The sequence below is a fragment of the Lepidochelys olivacea genome (genome assembly GCF_965140295.1).
Source record: "Lepidochelys olivacea isolate rLepOli2 genome assembly, chromosome: 5".
Lineage (NCBI taxonomy): Eukaryota > Metazoa > Chordata > Testudines > Cheloniidae > Lepidochelys > Lepidochelys olivacea.
Genome location: NC_140415.1, coordinates 115090907 through 115116121, shown reverse-complemented (window position 1 = coordinate 115116121; position 25215 = coordinate 115090907). Strand labels below are relative to the sequence as shown.

Here is a 25215-nt window from a genome sequence, read left to right as displayed (position 1 = left end):
TAGGATTACACAAGACCCGAACTGGTAATTGCTGTTAAGACTGTTTTCAAGGTTGCATCATCTACTATGTGCACACAGAAGAATAGGAACTTTGAGATCATTAGGAGCAGATAAATTCTGTACTTACCAGGGCTAGCACAGGCTAAAAGCAAACTGGGAACTCTGGTAGGTTAGATACTTTTATTAGCATGTGCCTCCGATACAGACTGGATGCCACAAAACGTCCAACGGCATCTTTTTACTAGTCCGATTCGGACAGGATGTCTCATTTTTCTGTATACTCATGACGGTTCAACTGGCTGACTTGAAGTTCAGAAGTAGTATATCTTCTGTCTACACCAAAGTTCTCCTATAAAGGCTGGCACAGAATATCAAATAAAAAAGGAGACCGTTTTCATGGACTGTATTTAAACAATGTACAACTAGTGCTGGGGCATAGAAAATGATTCTCCTCTCAAAAACCTTTCAGTCCCTTCCGTTCCCCTGACCACTTCATGTCTGTTTTTTTTCCTTTCTGATCGCATTGACCCCCATAGTGACCATTTGGTGGATGGAATGTCCAACTGTAATATCAGTGTTTGACAAAATCATGGGAAAGAAACATTTTTTGACCTTTCTAATTTGTTCTCTAAACAGGATATAAAGTTGGCTACAAAAGAAAAGTAAACTCAGAACTTTGTTGAAAGCATAACACCAAATTTAGTATGTTTTATGTATAATAGTGTGAGAAAACTTATCGATAATTAGTGTGCAATTGCATGTAGGTATTGTATAGCTGGAAAAACTGAGAGATGCATATTGCAATCTGCCCAAGTGAAACACCAATTTTGTGGTAGAGCCAGAATTAGAATATGCAGTTTTCCAGTCCCAAGACCTACAAACAGTCCACTAAATACTCATTACGTTTCTCATGAGTATTCATGTGGAAATAGCATGTATGATCTGGTACCAAAATAAACAGGTGAATAGACTTCTAAAATGTATAAATATACAGTGTTTAGTACACCCTAATAAATACAGTGGGTAGAAGACCCTAAATACACATTCTCATACGAATTAATGTAAGAACTTTTTTTTGTCCTAGAAAAGTATTCTGCAGCCTTCTAAGTATGTTTTTACACTATTTTAAAGGCAAAGGGAAGCTTTAGATTCAAAATGATCTGAAGAATAATGTTGTGACATAAACTGACAGATAAGAAATGCAAAGTTGAGTCTGTGCCATTCAGCTCTTTAAACTTCCTTACTCTTGTTCCTTGTCATTTTGATGTTCTAAATGGTCATTGATTGATGATAGAATTTCTTTTTCCCTTAAATAATTTTAAGAGCTTGTGGACAAACTTCTAACTTTTCCTTGTCCTTTCGCTGATGAAACAAAATGCAGTAGGCCTCTGAATAATTCCAATTTCCTCCTATTCCCATTAATTTGTCCAAGTAAAGTGAATTCATTTTATGCCACTTGTTTGAGGTTTAATGTGCTCCTTAGTCCTTCCCTCTTTTTTTACTGTTCGTACCCTCCTTGCTTTCTGCCTGCACCAAATGTTTCCAAGTCACCCCCTCCCTTCCACAATATATCTTAAATCTATGGACAAGGAAAGCTGGAAATAGGCTATTTTGTTGAGGGAGCTAAAATGCTGTGCAGTGAAATATTGAAATCCTGCATCAAGTTTATAGGAACATGAACACTGACGATTAAAATAGCAGAAATTCCCATTGTTGCAACCCAGAATCTGTACTTCAGTCTTGAACATGGCACAATTATTGTAGGCATCCTTTCTCCAGTGCACCCTAAATGGGCTGGAAGTTGGGGGGATGTTGCTACAAGTATTTTAATTAAAAAATAATTTAGTCTTTTCCTCCTTATCTAGTCTACTGTATGGCTGGTTCTGAAGTCTTTTTCAAAGTGCCAGGTAAAGACAAGTGTAGAATCAACTGAATTCAGAATTTTTTCCCCCTCTAACTGCTTGAATCCTGTCACAGCTAGAATTCCCTTTCCCCTCCCCGATCTCCTTTTGCATACAAAGTGGCTCAGATGTACTGTGTGGCCTGTTGTATTTGTAATTAATAGGATTGGGTAGTATTAGAAAAGTCACATTTTGTACTTGTTGCCAGAACTGAATCTCTGCTGTGGAAGTTTCTTCTTTATGGTAACCTGTAAACCTACATTTAATCTTCTGCATTCTACAAGTCCCCTGAATTAATCAACATGTGCTTCTTTCACTCTATGCAGGGGTATCAAGAGGTGTAGGATTCATCCGATTTGACAAGCGGATTGAAGCAGAAGAAGCTATCAAAGGTTTGAATGGGCAGAAACCTCCAGGTGCCACAGAGCCAATCACCGTAAAGTTTGCTAACAATCCAAGCCAAAAAACCAATCAGGCCATCCTTTCCCAGCTGTATCAGTCTCCAAACAGAAGGTATCCAGGACCTCTAGCTCAGCAGGCTCAACGCTTTAGGTAAGTCAAATATGTTACGTTTATGGCTGAACCATTGAATTCTGGAATTGCCACGAGCCTGTCCATTTCAGTTTCGTCCTGCCCCATTCTCCTCCTGAAGTGATCCGCCCCTCCCCGCCCTTTATATGAGATTTCATATTTTTGAAAGTTTTCCAAATGCAAGGTGCAGAACAATTTAAAAAAAAAAAAAAAAAAAAAGCACTGCTGTCTACTAGATATTTAGAAGCTCTGGTCTGGTTAAGCTATTTAATTAGCAACATTTAATGTTAAGCCAGGATATTTTTTCCCAAGCCGGCATCGGTAGAGTGTCATGATTTTTAAAGTTACTTTTAATTTCGTAGGGTATTATTGACTTCATAAGCAAGTCAATTCAGTTAACTTTGGTTTAGACCATTTAATTTCCTCCTTGGCCATATGGTGTGTCACAGCCAAAACATGATCCCCCATCCTACCTTTCACTTACTTTTTTTGTGTCTAGTTAGAGATCTAAATTCAGCTTGCCATATATCTCCTTGTTTGACCCTACACTTCCATTTTTAAAATGTAGCCACATATCTTGTGTGGTGTGGATCTTTTTTCCCATGCTTTTGAGTTTACAGCCATAAACATTTCTCAGTGATATTTAGTGTATCAAAAAGGACAGATGGTGAGAAACAAATACTGTATCTACATTCATAAACCCGATGGCTTTTTGTTTTTCTATCAGTGATTTTTTGCTTTTTTTTTTCCTGGTGTGTGACTAGAATGCATTAAACATTGAAAAACTTAAATATACAGTAAAAACAGTCTTCGTTCTCTCTAAGTAAAAACTGGATCAGCTGATATCTCCTTGAAAAGTGTACACACAGTTACAAAAGCTGCAAGCTGGCCACCCTCACTAGAAGGCTGAATGCCCAAACAAACATCATAGACCACATTTTTGGCAGACGTTCTAAATGTTTGTTTACATCTCCGCTAAGCAGATCACCAGCGACTACAGTCGTACAGCTCCACAACCTCTTGGCATTCAGTGCTGGTGACATGAAGTGCCTCCCCCCCCCCCCCCCCGTCCAGTAATGCTCCGGTGCTGACCAGGCAGTCTGTCTTAGGGGAAAGGGTAACTGGTTTAATTCAGTATTCAGTGGATTTCCTTAACTAGGGTATAAAAAGATTATTAAGCTGCAGAAAACCGCTGAATATTGAATAAAAATAGACTTGCCCTTTTTCCATATGCAGACTGCCTGCTCCAGTGCTGACTGCAGGAGTGGAAATTGCACTGCTAAGACGACACATCCCAGAATGCACTGTGCTGAAGTAAGCTCATGGGGGAGTTGTTTTGCGGACCTGAAAACAGAGGTAAATAATTCTTGCTGCCAAGGCCTCTGTCTTGTGGCATTCAGCACCTTCTGGTAAGATTGGCCATCAAAATCCCAGAGTCATTCCTATTTTAGGTACAGTTTTTTCCATTAAAAAGTCTGTTTTCTTCTTATAGCCATTATAACTGAGGTATCTTTAATACCAGTGGTGTAGTATCTGTACGTGTTATCTCTTGAATAGTGATCATGGTGTCTGTCCCAGTCTTTTAATCTAGTTATGTGAGTAATAGGGATATGCCAGCTATTACTATTCCCTAAAGGATCCCATGTGTTCCAGAGCTATGGAATTTATTCTGTTCTTAGATCCTGGAAAATAATTTTGCAGGTTTAATATAAAATAATCTTCCTAGTTGATATGGTTGCAGAAAGAGTGCAAACAGATGCAGTGATGTCTGCTTGTGTCTGAAAGCAGCTTGAAACAATTGCTGTGAGGGAAATGTGAATTGTCCTATCAAACTCAACAATAAGGCATAGTATTTGTTGTAATATTTTTGTGTTCAAAACACTCTGTAGACACTAATTGAATCTCACAAGCTGTGAGTTAGATGGAGAAGTGTGGTCTTCCCTATTTTTACAGGTGGGGAAGGTGAGGCAGAAAAGCGAAATTACTGGCTAAAGGCCACACAGTGAATCAATGGCAGAGGCAGGATTTGAATTTGGGTCCTTTTTGACTTATTCCTCCAGAACATGCTGTCTTGTCAATAGGGTGTTAACTTTTAAAATGTGTCATAATTTTACATCCATTATATATATCTTAGGGCTTGTATAGCAAACATAATTGTAGTATATAAGCTCTTATTTCATTTGTTGATTACTTCACGAGAAACATCTACCCAATATGTTGGTTCCATAATCCCCAATATCTCTCAGTAAACTTCCCTCTAATAGCTTCTGCTGTGCAGTTACATGGATTTTGATAAACAATTTGGTAGTATCCTGAAAATGTATGGCCAACGTGAAATTTAATTAAATTTCAAATTGAAGAAGACAAGGGATATTCTGTTGTACTGATTATATTATCAGGCCCTTCTGAACTGTGTCGTGTTGAGTGCCCAGAAATCAAGGCATCCAAAATCACTCTTGAAAATGTTGTCCCTTTGTTTTTAAATGTAATCTGAAATGCTCACTGAATTTCCAGTCTGGTGCACTGGAGCACTGTAGAATCCAGAGCCTCTAACTCAGGTTAAGCCAAGCTCACCAGTGCATGAAGCCTTACTGTGGTCATGTCTGCACAAACAAGTAGCTCTGCTGTAAGAACAGCTGCATAGCTATACTAGTACAAACCCCCTCAGGTGGATACAGTTACACTGGTATAAATGTGCTTATAGCAGTGTGGCTTTATTCCTGCACAGGAAGGAGAATAAGCTACCTTAATATTCGTTATTCACGCATATAATAATGCAGCCCCTTTATATGAACACAGTTATGCCAATGTATCTATACTGGCTAAACGGTGTGATGTTTTTAGCCTACATAGTTATACCAGTACAACATCTGAATGTAGACTAGACCTTATGTGGTAAATTTATTTCCTTCCGTGAGGTGATGCCTACTGAGGGTTGTCCTTAAATTCGTTTCTAACTTAATTATAGAAAAATTCCATCAAGATTAAATGTCAGTTTAAAATTCTGCCTAAATAGATTGACTTAATTTTTAAAGGTTTAGAGCAGTTTTAAACATTTGTATCTAAGTTAAGGCACCCAAATAAGTGCCCTGGGTATCAGATATGCTGAGCACTTTCAGTTCTCAGTATAAAATACACAGGAGGTGAGTGGTGAATGCTTCTGAAATTTAAACTGTTTGTTTAGGTGCCCCCGTTTGGAAAACTTGGCTTAGTTGTTTTGTAAGTTCATTTTAAAACACTTCATAGTATGATACAAGTGTATTGTACAGGAAATATGAGTGGGGAAGGGACACTGATCAATATAAAGAACTTAATTGTGATGTCCTTCGGTTTTAATGGTGTACCGGTCGTAAATTAAAGCAAGTATGATCACAAAATGCTAGTTCATGACCAGTGGTTCTTGGGTAAGTACTGAGTGGGCAAAAAACTACAAACTCTATCATGTCGCACTTGAAAAAGCCTCTCCTTCCCAGAAGTTGCTGTAGCTTTGTTTGAAATTAAAATAGAATTTTTAATTATGCTACTCATTTCATTTTGTGCTTCAGAAAACGATAAAAATGATAGCAGTGTTCGCAGATCAGAATTTCTGGGTTACTGAAAGTTGGAAATAGGAAATCAAACTGCGGTGATGTAATAGTGAAATTTATTATTTTGACGGGAACTTGGATCTAGTCTTCATAGTTAGAAAATATTTAGTTTTATTTGTTCACTTATGAGCGTAGCTTTGAGTTACCACAAGCAGCAAGCCTCCTTTTCTTTCCCATTATAATACCTACTAGGGTATTATACCAACCTGCTGTTGCTCTTCAACTTAATACAGCAGTTGGTTTTATTATAAAAAAAAAAAAATTAGAAGAACAGATGCAAAACTTTGTCATCATTCTTAAAAGTAGTTTGACTAATACATTCTAGGAAGATCATAGCTCCATGTATTGCAGAGAAGAAGCTTGGTGCAAACTGATTTTTCTAAAGTTTTCAAGAGAACTATATAACGCACATGACAGTATTTCAGATTTCTTACTATTCACAAATAGCAGTCGTGGGGTAGGTTTCTTTGGGACTCTTATTTTTTTTTCTTAAGACAGCTCAAATACAATACCCTGTGTTGGCAATAGATGACTAGAATAATTGAGATTTCACCTTTAGATTACAGGTTCAATCAACTCAAGTGAGTAGATACTGAAAAGTTGCAGTTTGATTGTTCAGTGGCATGACATGATGTGATTTGGTGATCTCAGTCCATGTTCTATTGGATATGATCCCATCACAAAACACCTTCATAAATGGTGCTCATTGACAGTCTCAGAGAAAAATTACTGAATGTACATTGGGGGGGAAAATCCCATTTTGCCCTTTGAGAGTAGTTCCCCTATCTTCATCCTCCCTTTAAATAGGTGTTCAATGAGATGTTGATACAAAGCATTATATTGCCTTTCTGCCGGCAGTATAGGCATTATTCAGGCACTTCCCAATATAAACACATCTTTTGGTCGTCTTATTAAAAGAAGAGTGCACTGTGGATGTATGTCCTAATGTGAACTAGGACAGCTACTTAATTTTTTCCCCTCGTTTAGCTGATTTTAACATCTCACTCAGCATAAAATAAACCATTCCCTTTTTACTGAATGTACAGGCAATTCATATTTTGTAGAGTCCTAAACTGTAAAGTAAGAGGGAATATTCTGTTTTTTTTTCCCCTTGGCATGCATGAGTTTTCCCAGAAGGAAGTTGGAGTCTTTCCATGGAGCCTCACTGTTTGAGAATCACGTGGTTAGATGTTAATTCTTAAGTTTTAAATCTTCAGGGATGCTCTGGCATCCTTGCGTTGGTTGCATTCCACTTATCAAAGGATTTGCAGCTGGGCAAGGAGGCATTGACACTGCTACTTAACAAGTTCTGGGGGAAAAGTGTAACGCTAATAGCAGGTCTGCCTTCCTACGTTGGAAATAAATTTCCAGTAAAACAAGAACAGTGGAATTAGGGTGACCAGATGACAAGAACAAAATGTTGGGACACATGCGGGGGGGGGCAGCCACAGGCTCACCCCCCAACCAGGGCTGGCTCCAGGTTTTCTGCTTCCCCAAGTGCAAAAAAACCCCAAAAGCCGGAGTGCTGCCGAAGCAAAATATCGGGACACATGGCGTCCTGACCGTACGTCGGTCAGGACACGGGACAGTCCTGATTTTATCGGGACATCTGGTCACCCTAAGTGGAATTGAGAATATTGAACAATTTTATGTTTTTATTTCTATAATTTAAGTGTTCTCCTAACAACTGTCAATAATAGAGAAATGTACACTGATCTGGGTACCTCTATGCTCCCCATCAACATAGTATCAATGTCTCTCAATAAGAGCTGAATCTTATATGAAAGCTGATTTTTCTGGAGAGCTCCAGTGAGCTTGTGGTCACTGGTGACTGCATAACTTTCTACGCTAATCTGGAGGCTAGAAACTTGTTTCTACACACGACTACCTGATGGAAATGTGAGCGTGCATGTTTGAGGACATGTGCCTGTTCTTGCAGTAACCTCATGTATTGTAAGGTATGTCACAGTTCTTAGCAGCTTTCAGACTTCCCATACACATTCTGTGGAATACAGTTCAAGGAAACTGGCAATAATATACTGAGTTTCCTTAGAATAGGAGAAAATCCAGAGACTGAATACTTTGCTAAATGTTTTGCAGGTTGGACAATCTGCTCAATATGGCTTATGGAGTAAAGAGGTAATAAAGAATCATATTAGGTTGATAATAACTTTTCCAACAAACTAGTTCTTTAGAGAAAGTATTTTGGAGTATTGTAAATACTTTTTTTTCCCCTTAAGGTTTATGTTGGGTTCTTTTTGCATGTCGAGACATTCAACTGAAACAGTTTTCATTTTCAGTCCATCGTTCACTAAAGGGAAAACCTCTTGTATCTATTCCATGGAATTCCTCTTGATTTTTATCATTAATCCTCAAGTTTTTGGCATGGTTTTTCTTTTTTTTTTTAAATGTTTATTTCTTCTAGCCAGTCACTTGTGTAGTGCCATTCAGCATTGTGCATAATCTCCGTACACTTTGAATGTAACTTACAATGTGAAATTTAATTTGGTTGGAATGTTCATGCAAACTGTAAATAGTCTACATTTGTTTTAAAAAAAATAGCTTTGGGGGGAACTGACTGTAAACAGCCCCTCTTTTATTCTTATTCTTGATTCTTTGTTTCCCACATTGTTTAGTAGGTTTTCACCAATGACCATTGATGGAATGACCAGTTTGGCCGGAATTAATATCCCTGGACATGCAGGAACAGGGTGGTGCATTTTTGTGTACAATTTGGCACCTGATGCAGATGAGAGCATTCTGTGGCAAATGTTTGGACCCTTCGGAGCAGTAACCAATGTGAAGGTCATCCGTGACTTCAACACAAACAAGTGCAAGGGTTTTGGATTTGTGACTATGACCAACTATGATGAGGCAGCCATGGCAATAGCCAGCCTGAATGGATACCGTCTTGGGGACAGAGTCTTGCAGGTCTCCTTTAAAACAAACAAAACGCACAAAGCCTAATGAGTTATCCTCAATCCATTTATATATGAAAACTATACAACAAAGGCAAGTTAAGAGAAACTTTATACATTAGTAAATGTCTTTGTAAGTCAGTGTTGAAATGGGGATAAAATGACTACTTAGCATCCTAAGAATATGTGACATTTTTTTATTGCTAGTATTTGAATTAAAACTTCTTAAATATCTTTTATGTTTGAATATGGACAAGAGGTACAGGGTTTTTACCTGTCACAATGCATTCTATTGCCTTCTTTGGAGAAGGTGGACCTTTTAAAATGTTTCAGCTAAGGGAAGAAGTTTCTTTTCTTTTACATAACTGCCTTGAACATGTGAGTAAATATTGAGGCTTTGTGTTGTAATCCCTAACTTGGTTGTTTTATGTTGTATTTTCCTGATTAGCTTTGTGTTTAATTTACATTTAATGCATTGTTGTTTTGTCTGTTCAAGAAAAGTATTTTGAAGTTTACATTTTATTTATAAAGTTATAAACAGTATTTATTTTGTAATTATGATTTGGGTTGGGGATGGGGGGGGTACATTATAATAAAAGCTTATTGTAAGAATACTGGAGAACTTTTCGTAAAGCAGTACCTTGCCAAAGAGATAAGAGCCTCTTTGATGTGGGTTTAAAAAAAGCATCTATTTTTATAAAAAAGAAAAATTTGGAGAAACTTTTTACTGGTCCTGGAACAAATATTTTGACTTGAATACTTTGAGAAATCTCTTCATATGACACCTAGTGAGCTTTTAAAACTTACCAGGAAATTTGCAATGGTTGGGGGAAAATTTAGAAAGATTTATGATGTAGAAATACTTTTGAGATCTTTGTATTAAGAAGTAGAATCAATGGGAAACACTGGTGGTTTCATTGTTGTAATCATCAGTGAAATCTCTGATCATCCTGGTTATTATGTGATAGGTGGCTCACATTAATTTGTGATTTTGAAACAAATGAAAATTAAAAAAAAAAATATATGAGCAGGCAAGAAATTTAAATTACCGAGAGATGGGGGAAAAAAAATCTGTTCTTCCTAAAGAATTCCCTTCAGATAGAGCTCATGGTGTTTAGTGATGTACTTGCAGTATTGTTTGAAGAATTGTTTTGTCTTAAGAAAAGACGTTGCACATGGTTTGCGCTGCAGCAAATCAGCGAAAGCAGTCTGAGTTGGATATATTTGAAAGTATTTTGAAAGTTACGTTCAAGGCTAACACCTGAGCTTTGTGTAATGTAAATAAGACCTTGCGTTTATGAACCTTTCAGCTAATTTTGGTTTTGGTTTATTTTTGACTTATGTTGCCAAGTGATGTTCAGATTTTGAATGTTTTCGTATGAGTTTTTTCCTTTGTAAATGGCATTAACATTGTTACTTGAGGTCTGCTTATTCATTTTCATTGTCCTGAGGACTTGAATTTACAGTGCATCAGATTTGTTGCTAATTTTGTCTGTAGATAGTCTAGCTTCAGCTGTTTATGGTGATGCTACATTTTTGTTTATAAATATGTTTGTGGTAAAAATGAGTATAACCATAGGATTTGAACAAATTTCCTTACATTTTTCATACAAAAATCATAAATACCTGTATACTATTAAATTTAACTTTGTATGATGCTTAAATCACTATTTGGGGAAATAAAAGTCTTTACCATGTATTGAAGAAATTTAAGAAAAAATACAAAATATTTTCTGATTAGCATCTAGCTTATAATAAATTTTTTAAAAAGCTGAGGGCTATAATGCCTTCACCAGGATGCACTGACAACTATATAGTTACGTCCTGCTTTTTGTATAAACTGAGATGCTCATATGCTTCCCCTTAGAACAAGCAATGTGCTATGCATAACATAGTTGTACATTATCTTTGCAGTTGCTTTTGGTTCTTATTCTTTTAGACTGTAGTTATAAATTTTTCAGTATAGTACAGTACATATACTGTGAAGCGCGTGCTAAAGTGAATAAGCGAGTTTTCATGCTGACCCACTCAATGCTATTCAAAACTCAATTGACTTCCTGAGCACTCTCTCTCATTCTTAGGTGCACTTAGATTGTTGAAGCTTATCCTCTGCATTAAAACTTGTATATACTTTAGAAAATAAAAAACTTTCCAATATGGGGAAAACAGTAGCTACATGCTTTTTTCCTATACTACTGTAGCAAACAAAGGCATTGATGAGAAGGCATGTAAATTGGGTTTCACTTTACAGTGTTTATCAGAGCACTTAATAAAATGTAAGGCTGGTATTTATTTGAAGTTGTACAGTATTACTTCACATCTGTTGGAATAGAAAATATATTCTGTTTAGTATTTAAGAGGCTGTACATGTTTTCTTTTGTGTTTGGATCCTTTGTACTTTTTCATGTTCAGTACATCAATAAACAAAGTTGAAGGGAAGACAGTCTGACGAGCAGATCTTTTTAACTTTTTCCTCTGCTTTAATAGCTATGCTTTCTCATTGGGTGAAAGGTTTTCCTCTAGTGGACAGGTTGATCAGCAAAGGGGCGGGGGGGAATAATGGAGCCAAATACTGCTCTCTGTTAAGTCAGGGTAAATTCAGAATTGCTCCATTGGTGTTACTGGAGTTATTCTTAGCTTGTGCTGGTGTAAATGAGGCCAGAACTCAGCCTAGTCTGTACAAACCAAATACATTTTTTTGTAGCAAGCTGAGATGTTAGGTCATTTCAATAGCACGCATTGGATAAGTGCAACCCTGAAAAGAAACTAAGTTTACTATGTAGAGGCAGTGTCATTTTAGTGATTATTTTACAGTATTAATCTTTTCCCCTGTATCCAAAACCAGGGTTATACATTTCTAATTAATCCACCACTCTTCTTGTTAGCGTATGTGTTGCAGAGACAGTTCCCAATTAGTATTTAAAGTTCTTCCCCGATCTGCTGTTAAAGAGTTTCTCCTAATCTCACTGGTTTTGTTCACTTCAATTCCCTGAACATCCAACATCTGTAATAAAGCATCAGAAATTTCCTATCATTGCAGTTCTTCTTCTTACTATATTCCTAAATTCCTTTCACCTTGGTTTTTCACTTACTCTTATTGTGTTTGAGATGCATAACCATATGGTGTGTGTTCTTAATGTGCTGCAGCTTTGGTCGATATTCTGTGTTCAAGTGGGATTTACTTGCGTGTGGGTGGGTGGGGGGAGAAGAGTTAGATATAGATATTAATACTTAGTAGATTAATCCGTAACTACGGTGTTAGAAAAAGCTTCAGTCTGCTCTAACTAAAAAGTGTACACGCTGACTTTTATATCATCATCATATCCTTTGGTGGCTGGAGGCCTGAAAAGAGGATGTAAGAGCTTCTATGCCTGGCAGCAAATAGAATTTTTTTTTTAATTTTATTTATTTAACCTCAAGTGGTTGAGCTTTTTTGAGTTCAAGTCCCAGCAGGGACAAATCTTCACACTAGGGGAAAGGAAAACCTATGGTTTCAAGTCACATGCTTACATTGGAAGATAACTTCAATATTCTCTCTATATTCCCCTCAAACCAATATTTTTAAGTGAAGCTATCACTTAGGTTCAACTATATATAAATGTGATATTTACACGAATACCTGTCTTTAATACTATATACTTGTATTTCAAAGGGCTGTGTGTACACAAGCAAGTTTGCAATTGGGAACACAACCCTAAATGCCAGTTGTTATAAATGCAGTTTGACAGAAGAATGTTTTGTTTGGGGGAACACAGATTCAAAAGTTCACAGCAATGCATTTCTGATTAGCGCTGTTCATAACTGGATTAAACAAATGTAAAAGCTCTATGTGAGGTTATACAGAAATGGGTTTTGTAACAGATGCAAGCTTTTGTGGTATTCACAAGAGAAATAGGATGGGAGATGCAAAAATTGTTTTGTGGGTAGAGTTGGGAGCAGTAACTTTTGAAGTATAATATTTATTAAATATATCTGACAAATATAGTTTGTATGTATTCAGCACCTTATGCTAGACTAACTTTTGCAGACACCTGGTAAATCCTCTCATATTGCAAATTCATGCACAAGAAAAATTAAAATTAAACTACAGTTAAAACTAAAATGTCAGAGCCAGGAAAACATTTGGAGACTAACAGAATGGATTTAGTAATTATAAGAAATGCAGATGAACTGTGCTGGTGATTGACATGCACAGTCTTTTATATAGAAGATGTTTTGAAACACAAGTTGCCAGCAGCGGGACAAACGTACCACCTATATGCCAAATCATAGAATATCAGGGTTGGAGGGGACCTCAGGAGGTCAGCTAGTCCAACCCCCTGCTCAAAGCAGGACCAATCCTCAACTAACTCTAGTCTGGAAGAGAACTGCTTCCAGTAGTAAGCAGGCATTTGTTTTTTCTCAGACTGCTAACTGAGTGTAACTTCTTGTAATGTGGGTGCCTGTCTATTAGGAACAGGATTGAGACTATAAATGCATTTCATATAGATTGCCAAACAGCTATCAGCTGTTAATGATTCTTGGTAACTACCCTAGATGGGATTGAAATGAGTGACCTAGGAATGGAGGGCTGTCTCCTATTACCAATGTGCTGGCGAAGTTCAGAATCTTTAAGCTGTTTTTTTGCGTCATGCTCTTCATATTAGATTATGCTCCGAAAAAGATTATGAATATTTAGAAATAGTGAGTTGATGTACAATATTTGTTACCACTTTCACAGTTGAGTTGAAAAGCAATAGATTACTTATGACATTTAACAATACAATTGCTACAGTTTTATTTTATGCCTATCATGAGAGAATCTAAAAAAAGTTCTAAACTAAAGCCGCTTGCCAGAAATGAGGTTCCAACTCAGTCAGGACTAAGATAATATATACTTATTTCCCATCTGAGTTGTTGTCCTTGCCAGACTTGTATAGTAGCACCTTTTGTAGCTGGACCAGTAACCTACCAGAATATAAAACGAATCACCTGGAACTTGCTAATAAACAGAGCTCTCAGAACTACAAGAGAACTTAATTTTTGCATTGAATTCCTCATTTTTAAGCTCATTTGAAAAAATGTTTCTGTTTAATGACTGACCAAGATGACATCTGACTGCTTCCAGTGTGATATTTCATGGCTGCTGACACAAAGGATTAATCATGAAAACTCTCTGCTTCATATGTGGAGTGTTCACTGTAGACAGATGCATTGTGGTAATGCATGGAATGAATCCTACACTTAGGATAAATCAAATCTGAATAACTTGTCCTGTTTCCCACTCTACTTTTCTGTTCCATAGATTTTAGTTGTTCCTGGCATCACCTTCCTGGGACTTATGCTTAAAAGTACATGGTAAGGTGCTGTTTTTTCTCTGTTCAGAGTGAATAGCGTTTTCCAAAAATAACAACTTTATTACTACTAACAGTAACTGGGCTTGGAACTCTGTAAAATCCAATAAATATAAATTACTGATGACTTCAAGATGGTAACTTTTTGCATTTGTTTTTGACAATATTGTTAAGGTCTCTAATCTAATGCTATCAAACCAGCTGGAGTCTTATTACTGCTTTTCTGGTAACTATTACTACAATTTCTATGTTGGTGTGGCCTACTTCAGCAAGACCTAGTACTCTGATACTTCCTTTTTTGTATCTGGTACTTCCACTTTTCATGACTTCCTGTCCTCTTCCCCTCTTTCCCCCTGATACTCGTTAAAATCAAATACAACTATAGAAAATTAATCTGGTCCACGGAGTTCTGTAATTCATATGCACTACATCAGTTCACAACCTAACATAAATGAGTTTGTGGTCTCATGTAACTTTAGTTTATTGACTTTCCAGTTTGTGATGGGAATTAAGACCAAACTTGTTTTGTTTCTATCAAGGACAAGACCAGTGTGGCTTAAAAAGAATGCATAGATTTATATTTAGCTTGTCTGGCCTGTTGCTAATCTGAAGTCAATTTTTTTTACCCATTCAATTATCATATTATATAGCCCCCATTGAGACAAGCATATGCTTATGTTTAAATTACTTTAATGAACCATAAGTACAGGCTTAACTTTAGGCACATCACTTATCTGCCGAGGCGTTGTGCTTTTTCCTAAGACCATTTTTGTGTGTGGCTGCCGAGGTTTGTCCTATAATAATTTAAACCAATATTTTTAAAAAGTAGACCAAGATTGGCCTATTGCTCCTTGTGATCTTCACTCTGACCCTCATTTTCTTTAGACAAAAATTATTCCAAACATGCTTTTAAAAGTTACATGTGCTTTGGGATTGAGGAAGGAGCAGCTTTCTTTTATTGGAATGTTAAGTTTCTTTGTGCTGTGACATGCAGTTGTAAAGTGTGGTCAGTGAAAGGCAGGTGACACTGTTTATTTTTCTGTCCTTGATTAACATTGGCACTATTCTGGTGGACCGAAACAGTTTAGTTACATCCTTCACTTCAGGCTGCTTGTGTATCCTATCTGACAGCTTGTATTTTCTGTCTGAAAAGTTTTACTCCAGAGACCTGGTTGGATCAGTTACTTTCTCACACTGATCTATGTTGCAAATTTACTACAAAGAACAGCAGTATCCGCCTTTGTTTCCACAGCCTCAGCCCTATTGCAGAACTTTCTAGTATCTCGAAAATAGAAATTTGAGGGGTGGGTTTTTTTTGCATTTTTCATTTAGGTACAAACAAAGAATGCACATAAACTTTACTTCTGAACTTAGTTTAAAAAAAAAAATAGTTCACTGTTGTAAAATGTGATGGGCTGATCCCACTGAAAGGGAAGCACTTTATCTGCCAAAGAGTGTCAGTTTAAGCTTCCTCACAAATAATGTTCCTGGTTTTAAGATAACACCTAAAGGCCCCAACCAAGTAGTGGCCGCACTGTACTGTGTGTTCTGTGAGCACATAGTAAGAGGCAGTTCCTGACCCAAAGAACTTGCAAACTAAGTAGACTGCGAGGTAGATTGTGGGGGGAAAACAGAGGCATAAAGAATGGAAGTGACTTGCAAAAATCGTACTGCAAGTCAGTGGCTGAGCTGGGAACAGAACCTGTCTCCTGCCTTCCCTGTCCACTTCGCTGTGCTGCCTTTCCATTACCATCTAAGGGTGAGAGCTTGCAGGTTAGCCCAGAGCTGTAAAAATCAGTGTCTCTGCTGAGACTGGGAGTAAGGTGCTCGCTTTGATGTAGGCAGTTGTTTGACTTGGCCCACCCTGGCAGGTGCAAGCAAATCGCACTGTCCTGAGCAGGGTAGAAAATATTAATTGTTGAAGATCAGAGGGCTAAAAACTCTTGTAAGTGGGTTCTGGGTGTTTCTTCCAAGGGAAATGTCTGAAAATACATGCCATTTGGTGTGATGTGATGCATTCTGAAGGCATGTCATCAATTCTTGCAATTAAAAACCAGTACATAAATGAAATTGCTTCCAAATGATATGTTTATCTTTGAAAAATGTAACTTTTTCACTTGCTGTTGTAACCTTACTCTTCACTCCATGTTTTGTTTTTTTTCCCCTGTCTTAGATCTTGGGTGGATCTCTTTTTGTGTTTTCAATGTAATTCCTATTGCACCTCTAGCTATTCTCTGTTGCCTCATTCCTCTTCCTTTAACTATATTGTGTTCCGTCCCTTTTTTCTCTCCCTTCAAAATCTCACTCCATCTTTTTTTTTTCCTACCTTATCCCTTCCGTTTCTCCCACCATTCCTCTCCAGTAAAAGTAATACCCCTTCACAATGTGCGTCACATCGAGCAGACTGTAGGGAGACATTAACAATGAAAAGGTGCTGATGCCCAAGAAACAATCCACCCATAGTGCAGATACGCACCTGCTTAGCAAGCTGATCCAGGTCAATTGTGATTGACATGGGTCTGCTAAGAATTGAACTAAAACCAAACATCCGTTTATTTGACAGAGGCTACCAAAATGTTGTCTGGCAGTAAATTCTAAGTAAACCTAGAAATGCAAGGCAATATTTACATGAGATCTTGCTATTTTACACTGCTCAGAGCAAAGATTGACGTAAGAAGGCCATACTGGGTCGGACCAAAGGTCCATCAAGCCCAGTATCCTGTCCTCTGACAGTGGCCAATGGCAGGTGCCCCAAAGGGCATGAACAGACAGGTTATCATCAAGTGATCCATGCCCTGTCACCCAATCCCAGCTTCTGGCAAACAGAGGCTAGGGACACCATTCCTGCCCATCCTGGCTAATAGGTCCATCAACGGCTATCTTCCATGAATCTATCTAGCTCCCTTTTGAACCTCATTATAGTATTGGCCTTCACAACACCCTCAGGCAAGGAGTTCCAGAGGTTGACAGTGCGTTGCATGAAAAAATACTTTCTTGTGTTTGTTTTAAACCTGCTGCCTATTTCATTTGGTGGCCTTTTGTTCTTGTATTATGAGAAGGAATAAATAACACTTATTTACTTTCTCTATACCACTCATGATTTTAAAGACCTCTATTGTATCTCTCCCCCCCCTTAGTCGCCTCTTTTCCAGTCTTAATAATCTCTCCTCATATGGAAGCTGTTCTATACCTCTAATAGTTTTTATTGCCCTTTTCTGAACCTTTTCCAATGCCAATATATCCTTTTTGAGATGGGGTGACCACATCTGCACATAGTATTCAAGATGTGGGCATACCATGGGTTTATATAGAGGCAATATATTTTCTGTCTTCTTATTGATCCCTTTCTTGAGGATTCTCAACATTCTGTTTGCTTTTTTGACTGCCGCTGCACATTGAGTGGATAATTTCAGAGAACTATCCACAATGACTCCTAGATCTTTCTTGAGTGGTAACTGCTAATTTAGACCCCATCATTGTATATGTATAGTTTTCCAATGTGCATTACTTTGCATTATCAGCATTACATTTCGTCTGCCATTTAGTTGCCCAGTCACCCAGTTTTGTGAGATCCTTTTATAGCTCTTCGCAGTCTGCCTGGGACTTAACTATCTTGAGTAGTTTTGTGTCAGCTGCAAATTTTTGCCATCTCACTGTTTGCCCTTTTTTCCAGATCGGTTATGAATATGTTAAATAGGACTGGGCCCAGTACAGATCCCTGGGGGACACCACTATTTACCTCTCTCCATTCTGAAAACTGACCATTCATTCCTACCCTTTGTCTCCTATCTTTTAACCAGTTACCAATCCATGAGAGAACCTTCCCTCTTATCCCATGACTGCCTATTTTGCTTAAGAGCCTTTGGTGTGGGACCTTGTTGAAGGCTTTCTGAAAATCTAAATACACTATATCCACTGGATCTCCTTTGTCCTCATGCTTGTTGACTTCCTCAAAGAATTCTAATAAATTAGTGAGGAATGATTTCCTTCAAACAAACAAACAAACAAAAAAAAACCCATGTTGACTATTCCCCAACAAATTACGTTCATCTGTTCTCTCACAATTCTGTTCTTTACGATAGCTTCAGCCAATTTGCCCGGTACTGTACTGGTCTGTGTGCCCCTGTACTAGTGCTGGAACACCTGTATGAAACGCTATCGTGTAGTAACAGGCAAAAATGAATGCATACATAATGCAGGCTTGTCAACACGGTGCAGCAGTGCTCATCAGGGGGGTGTAAATTGTAGAGCACTATAAACTGTTGCACTGTTAACTGTCCTCATGTAGACCCTGCTGGCGCTTTTTAAAAGGCACCTAGTGCACATTGATGTAGTCCTGTTTGAAACTGTACTGCTTAACGCGCACTCTGAACTGTTTAGATGACACCAGCAGCGTCTACACGGGGCACTTACGGCACAACACCTTAGAGTGCTCTACAATGACATCCCTCTGCTGTGCATTGCTGCAGCACATAGAGAAGCCCTGAGATTTAGGTCTCTCAGCTGCCTTCAATACCATGAGCAATGAGCTGGTTTTGATGTGCTTTGCTGTTCTTTCTGGGAGTGGATTGGGTTGTACTCCAGTAACTTGGGCTTTTGTTACAGGGAAGATTCAGGGGGTGTTATGAGGTAATGTGGGGTGCCACAAAGCTCTGTCACCCTTTTCTATTCAATGTGTGAATGAGGCCATTAGAGTTCAGTGGGAAAGCATAGGCTGAAGTGTTCTCAAAATGCTGATGATGCAGTGCATTACTGATACCAGCATTTTACCTCCATTTCCTCCAATCCACAGAGTATATTCAGATGCACTTCCCAGTGTCCGGGCACAATTGGGGCATGGTGAAAGCTCATGCCAGGTAATGTTGAGGTGGTGGTGGGCTAGGTTGAGGGCTTGAAAATGTGTGAGAGGTTTTGTACAAGTTTGGCTACACCCTTATAAGATGATGAATGATCTAATGACAACAATGATCAAGACTGCCTTATTTTCCTGTATCTAGACAGGAGCCTGTTCTTGGAAACAGACAATACCATCATAATTCTCCTTTTCAACCTCTTAGTTGGAGTACTGCAATGTACTGTACATGAGGCTACCCCCCCCCCCAGTCAATTCAGAGATTGTAACATGTGGTTTCTTGAAGTGAGCACATTAAATCTTTCAGGAATCATAACATTCAAAAACCGGTAGGAGAACACTTCAACCTCTGTGGCCACTCGGTAAAAGATTTAAGGGTGGCAATTTTGTAACAGAAAAGTTTCAGAGACAGACTCCAAGGAGAAACTGCTGAGCTTGAATTAATATGCAAACTAGATACCATTAACTTGAATAGAGACTGGGAGCGGCTGGGTCATTACACATATTGAATCTATTTCCTTAAGCTAAGTATCCTCACACCGTCTTGTCAGTTGTCTAAATGGGCCATCTTGATTATCACTACAAAAGTGTTTTTTTCTCCTGCTGATAATAGCTCATCTTAACTAATTAGCCTCTTAGTTTTCTGGCTAGCGAATGAAATTAAAGGTATGTTGGCTTTGACCTAAATGCACTAGCTTGGGACCTTCCCACCTGAGAAATCACCCCTTTCCTAGTTTCAGAGTAACAGCCGTGTTAGTCTGTATTCACAAAAAGAAAAGGAGTACTTGTGGCACCTTAGAGACTAACCAATTTATTTGAGCATAAGCTTTCGTGAGCTACAGCTCACTTCATTGGATGCATACCGTGGATGCATCCTAGTGAAACACAACTATAGCAGTTGAAATCAGGAAGAGGCTCTTGAACTGGATTTACCTTCACAGAAAAGCCAGGGGAAAGAGTGTTCAACTGAGGACCCTTTTGGAATGCTGTCCTCACACCCCTATCTGAAACTGCACAAGTCTCTGACCTTGTCGGTGTGGTACAAAGTCAGTCTGTTTGAGGGGGCATTGGTGGAGAGCAGAGGATGAGATGCCTGTTGGAGACTAAGCAAGTAGTTGGGAGTTTTTAAATTGTATTGGTCTGTTGACTAGTAATTAGATGAGATGTGGTAGGACGTAGGTAGGGAAGAACTGCTGCTGCTTTTGATGATTTATAGTGTAAGCATCTAGAGAAATTTCAAACTTTTTTATGTAAGAGTCCAGAGCTTTGGATGGGTGACTTTTGGTGTGGATCTCCTTTTAGATTGAAGTCAAAATCTTGATGCATTCATGTTAGTTAGTTAGGATGCCTTTCTTTTGGTGGCTTTTAATCAACAGGTACCTGATTGAATGCCATTTTCCCTGGTTGTAGCTCTTGCTTTTTCTTGGCTCCAGCAAGCTTCAGGTTATTCATAATGTGGGCTCTGTGGGGACCACGTAAGACTGTCATATTAGCTGGTTCTTATTGCTACAGAGCTCCAGGGAGGGCCTTCGCATCAGAACCTTGGTGTCCGTTCTCCGCCCCCGGCCCTTGCTGCTGAGAGTTTCCTCCAGGATATTCCTGCTCAGTGACAGTTCTCCACAAGTGATCAACTATTTCATAGATTCATAGATTCATAGATATTTAGGTCAGAAGGGACCATTATGATCATCTAGTCTGACCTCCTGCACAATGCAGGCCACAGAATTTCACCCACCACACCTAAAAAAGACCTCACACCTATATCTGTGCTATTGAAGTCCCCAAATTGTAGTTTGAAGACCTCAAGGAGCAGAGAATCCTCCAGCAAGTGACCCGTGCCCCATGCTACAGAGGAAGGCGAAAAACCTCCAGGGCCTTCCAATCTGCCCTGGAGGAAAATTCCTTCCCGACCCCAAATATGGCGATCAGCTAAACCCTGAGCATATGGGCAAGATTCATCAGCCAGATACTACAGAAAATTCTTTCCCGGGTAACTTGGATCTTACCCCATCTAAAAACCCATCACAGGCCATTGGGCCTATTTACCATGAATATTTAATTACCAAAACCATGTTATCCCATCATACCATCTCCTCCATAAACTTATCGAGTTTAATCTTAAAGCAAGATAGATCTTCTGCCCCCACTACTTCCCTCGGAAGGCTATTCCAAAACTTCACTCCTCTGATGGTTAGAAACCTTCGTCTAATTTCTAATCTAAATTTCCTAGTGGCCAGTTTATATCCATTTGTTCTTGTGTCCACATTGGTATTGAGTTTAAATAATTCCTCTCCCTCTCTGGTATTTATCCCTCTGATATATTTATAGAGAGCAATCATATCTCCCCTCAACCTTCTTTTAGTTAGGCTAAACAAGCCAAGCTCCCTGAGTCTCCTTTCATAAGACAAATTTTCCATTCCTCGGATCATCCTAGTAGCCCTTCTCTGTACCTGTTCCAGTTTGAATTCATCCTTCTTAAACATGGGAGACCAGAACTGCACACAGTATTCCAGGTGAGGTCTCACCAGTGCCTTATATAACGGTACTAAAACCTCCTTATCCCTACTGGAAATACCTCTCCTGATGCATCCCAAGACGACATTAGCTTTTTTCACAGCCATATCACATTGGCAGCTCATAGTCAACCTATGATCAACCAATACTCCAAGGTCCTTTTCCTCCTCCGTTACTTCTAGTTGATGCGTCCCTAGCTTATAACTAAAATTCTTGTTATTAATCCCTAAATGCATGACCTTACACTTCTCACTATTAAATTTCATCCTATTCCTATTACTCCAGTTTACAAGGTCATCCAGATCCTCCTGTAGGGTATCCCTGTCCTTCTCTAAATTAGCAATACCTCCCAGCTTTGTATCATCTGCAAACTTTATTAGCACACTCCCACTTTTTGTGCCCAGGTCAGTAATAAAAAGATTAAATAAGATTGGTCCCAAAACTGATCCTTGAGGAACTCCACTGGTAACCTCCCTCCAACTTGACAGTTCACCTTTCAGTAGAACCCGTTGTAGTCTCCCCTTTAACCAATTCCCTATCCACCTTTCAATTTTCCTATTGATGCCCATCTTATCCAATTTAACTAATAATTCCCCATGTGGCACAGTATCAAACGCCTTACTAAAATCTAAATAAATTAGATCCACTGCGTTTCCTTTATCTAAAAAATCTGTTACTCTCTCAAAGAAGGAAATCAGGTTGGTTTGGCACGATCTACCTTTTGTAAAACCATGTTGTATTTTGTCCCATTTACCATTGACTTCAATGTCCTTAACTACCTTCTCCTTCAAAATTTTTTCCAAGACCTTGCATACTACAGATGTCAAACTAACAGGCCTATAATTACTTGGATCACTTTTTTTCCCTTTCTTAAAAATAGGAACTATGTTAGCAATTCTCCAATCATATGGTACAACCCCTGAATTTACAGATTCATTAAAAATTCTTGCTAATGGGCTTGCAATTTCTTGTGCCAATTCTTTTAATATTCTTGGATGAAGATTATCTGGGCCCCCCGATTTAGCCCCATTAAGCTGTTTGAGTTTCGCTTCTACCTCAGATATGGTGATGTCTACCTCCATATCCTCATTCCCATTTATCATGCTACCATTATCCCTAAGATCCTCTTTAGTCTTATTAAAGACTGAGGCAAAGTATTTGTTTAGATATTGGGCCATGCCTAGATTATCCTTGACCTCCACTCCATCCTCAGTTTTTAGCGGTCCCACTTCTTCTTTCTTTGTTTTCTTCCTATTTATATGACTATAGAACCTTTTACTATTGGTTTTAATTCCCTTTGCAAGGTCCAACTCTACTTGACTTTTAGCCTGTCTCACTTTATCCCTACATATTCTGACCTCAATAAGGTAGCTTTCCTTACTGATCCCTCCCTTCTTCCACTCCCTATATGCTTTCTGCTTTTTCTTAATTACCTCTCTAAGATGCTTGCTCATCCAGCTTGGTCTACAACTCCTGCCTATGAATTTTTTCCCCTTTCTTGGGATGCAGGCTTCCGATAGCTTCTGCAGCTTTAATTTAAAATAATCCCAGGCCTCCTCTACCTTTAAACCCATAAATTCTTCAGTCCAATCCACTTCCCTAACTAATTTCCTTAATTTTTGAAAGTCAGCCCTTTTGAAATCAAAAACCCTAGTTGCAGATTTATTTTTGTTAATCCTTCCATTCAGTTTGAACTGAATTAGCTCATGATCACTTGAGCCAAGATTATCCCCTACAACCATTTCCTCTATGAGATCCTCATTACTCGCCAAGACCAAATCTAAAATGGCATCCCCTCTAGTCGGTTCAGCAACTACTTGTTGAAGGAATCCATCAGCTATCGCATCTAGGAAAATCTGAGCCCTATTATTATTACTAGCACTCATCCTCCAGTCTATATCTGGGAAGTTAAAGTCTCCCATGATCACACAGTTTCCATTAGTATTTACTTTATTAAAAACATTAAAAAGGGCTCTATCCATATCCAAATTAGATCCCGGCGGTCTATAGCACACCCCAAGCACTATCCCAGGGGAGGCTCTAATAGTTTTCTTCCCCAATTTAATTATTGCCCAGACAGACTCAGTCATATCCATTTCATCGCTTCTTATTTCTTTACATTCTATCTCATCATTGATATACAGTGCTACTCCACCACCTTTACCTTTTTTTCGGTCTTTCCTAAACAGCACATACCCTTCAATACCTGTAGCCCAGTCATGACTACTATTCCACCAGGTCTCTGTTATACCTATAATATCTGGTTTCACTTCCTGCACCAGTAACTCTAGTTCCTCCATTTTGTTACCTAGGCTCCTTGCATTAGTGTACAAACATCTTAATTTTTGCTGTTTGGCCTCACTCACATTCTGTACCCTATTAGGCACGGTTATTTTACTACCAGTATAACCTATTAGACTTGTATCTACACTGCCCTTCCTCCTACCTACAGCTGTATCCACTCTTACTTCATTTTCTTTCCACTCTATGCTAAATTCTGGCGTGGAGATTACCTGGACATCTCCCAACCATCTCCCCCAAATTCCTAGTTTAAAGCTCTCTTAATCAGTTGTGCCAGCCTCCATCCTAGAAGTCTATTTCCTTCCCTACTCAGATGAAGTCCATCCCGAGAGAACTGTCCTCTATCCATGAATGCCTCCCAATGGCCATACATCCCAAAGCCCTCCTTATAGCACCACTGCCTAAGCCATCTATTGATAGTCATAATCTTGTCACACCTTTGTTGCCCTTCTCTAGGAACAGGCAGAATCCCACTAAAGATCACCTGAGCCTCAATTTCCTTAAGCGTCCTCCCCAGCCTAACATAGTCTCCCTTAATACTTTCCAGTGAGAATCTAGCCGTATCATTTGTTCCCACATGAAGGATAATTAGGGGATTCTTTCCCGCTCCCTTTAGAATCCTTTTTAACCTCAGGTCTACATCCCGTATCTTAGCACCTGGAAGACAGCACACCCTCCTATTTTCTGGATCAGCTCTGGTTACAGGCCTATCTATTCTTCTCAATAAAGAGTCCCCAATCACATAGACCTGCCTTTTCCTAGTGACGGTGCTATTCTCCAGTCTATCCCCTGTTCCCTCTGGCTGCAAGTTTTTTCCATTCCCATTCTCCCTTGTAATCCTTTTTAACCCATCCTGTATCCTCCTGGGGCTCATATTTGGTGTAATCTCCATTAACTCTTCCCCTTTTCCTATAGGACTAACCGCTCTTCTCTTCTTCCTTGCCCTGTCACCTTCAGTGACTACCTGCTGAGCCCCTTCTTCATTTTCCAACTCTGCAAACCTATTCTGAAGCTCTATTTCTCCTTCACTAGCCCGTCTTTTCCTCTGCCTAGTTCTTTTAGTCACATGCTTCCACTGACCACTTTCCTCACCCAGTCTCCCCTCAGAATTCCCTAGTCCTGCTTCCATCTGCAAGTCTGAGCTTTTCCCTTCAGATACCTCATGTCTTTGCTCCATAATCTGCTCAAACCCCTTCCTAAACTCTACCAGACTTTCCACCTGCATCTCCAAACCTCTGATCTTTTCCTCCATCAGCTCTATCAGACGGCATTTCATGC

General features: G+C 38.8%; 1 protein-coding gene across 13 annotated transcripts in view; it reads left to right on the top strand.

The window, feature by feature from the left end:
* The window catches only part of ELAVL2 (ELAV like RNA binding protein 2), a 170390-nt gene extending 159014 nt beyond the window's left edge, over nt 1-11376 (top strand). For 10 of the 13 annotated variants that reach the window (XM_084628901.1, XM_084628891.1, XM_084628900.1 and 7 more), the window contains 3 exons: nt 2228-2453; nt 8120-8158; nt 8656-11376. In XM_084628901.1, coding sequence (XP_084485027.1) covers nt 2228-2453; nt 8120-8158; nt 8656-8986 — 596 coding nt within the window. In that variant the 3' untranslated portion in view covers nt 8987-11376. The remainder of the gene's footprint in view (nt 1-2227; nt 2454-8119; nt 8159-8655) is intronic. The other 3 variants (XM_084628896.1, XM_084628897.1, XM_084628899.1) reach the window with 2 other exon arrangements.
* The last annotated feature ends 13839 nt before the right edge of the window (nt 11377-25215 follow it).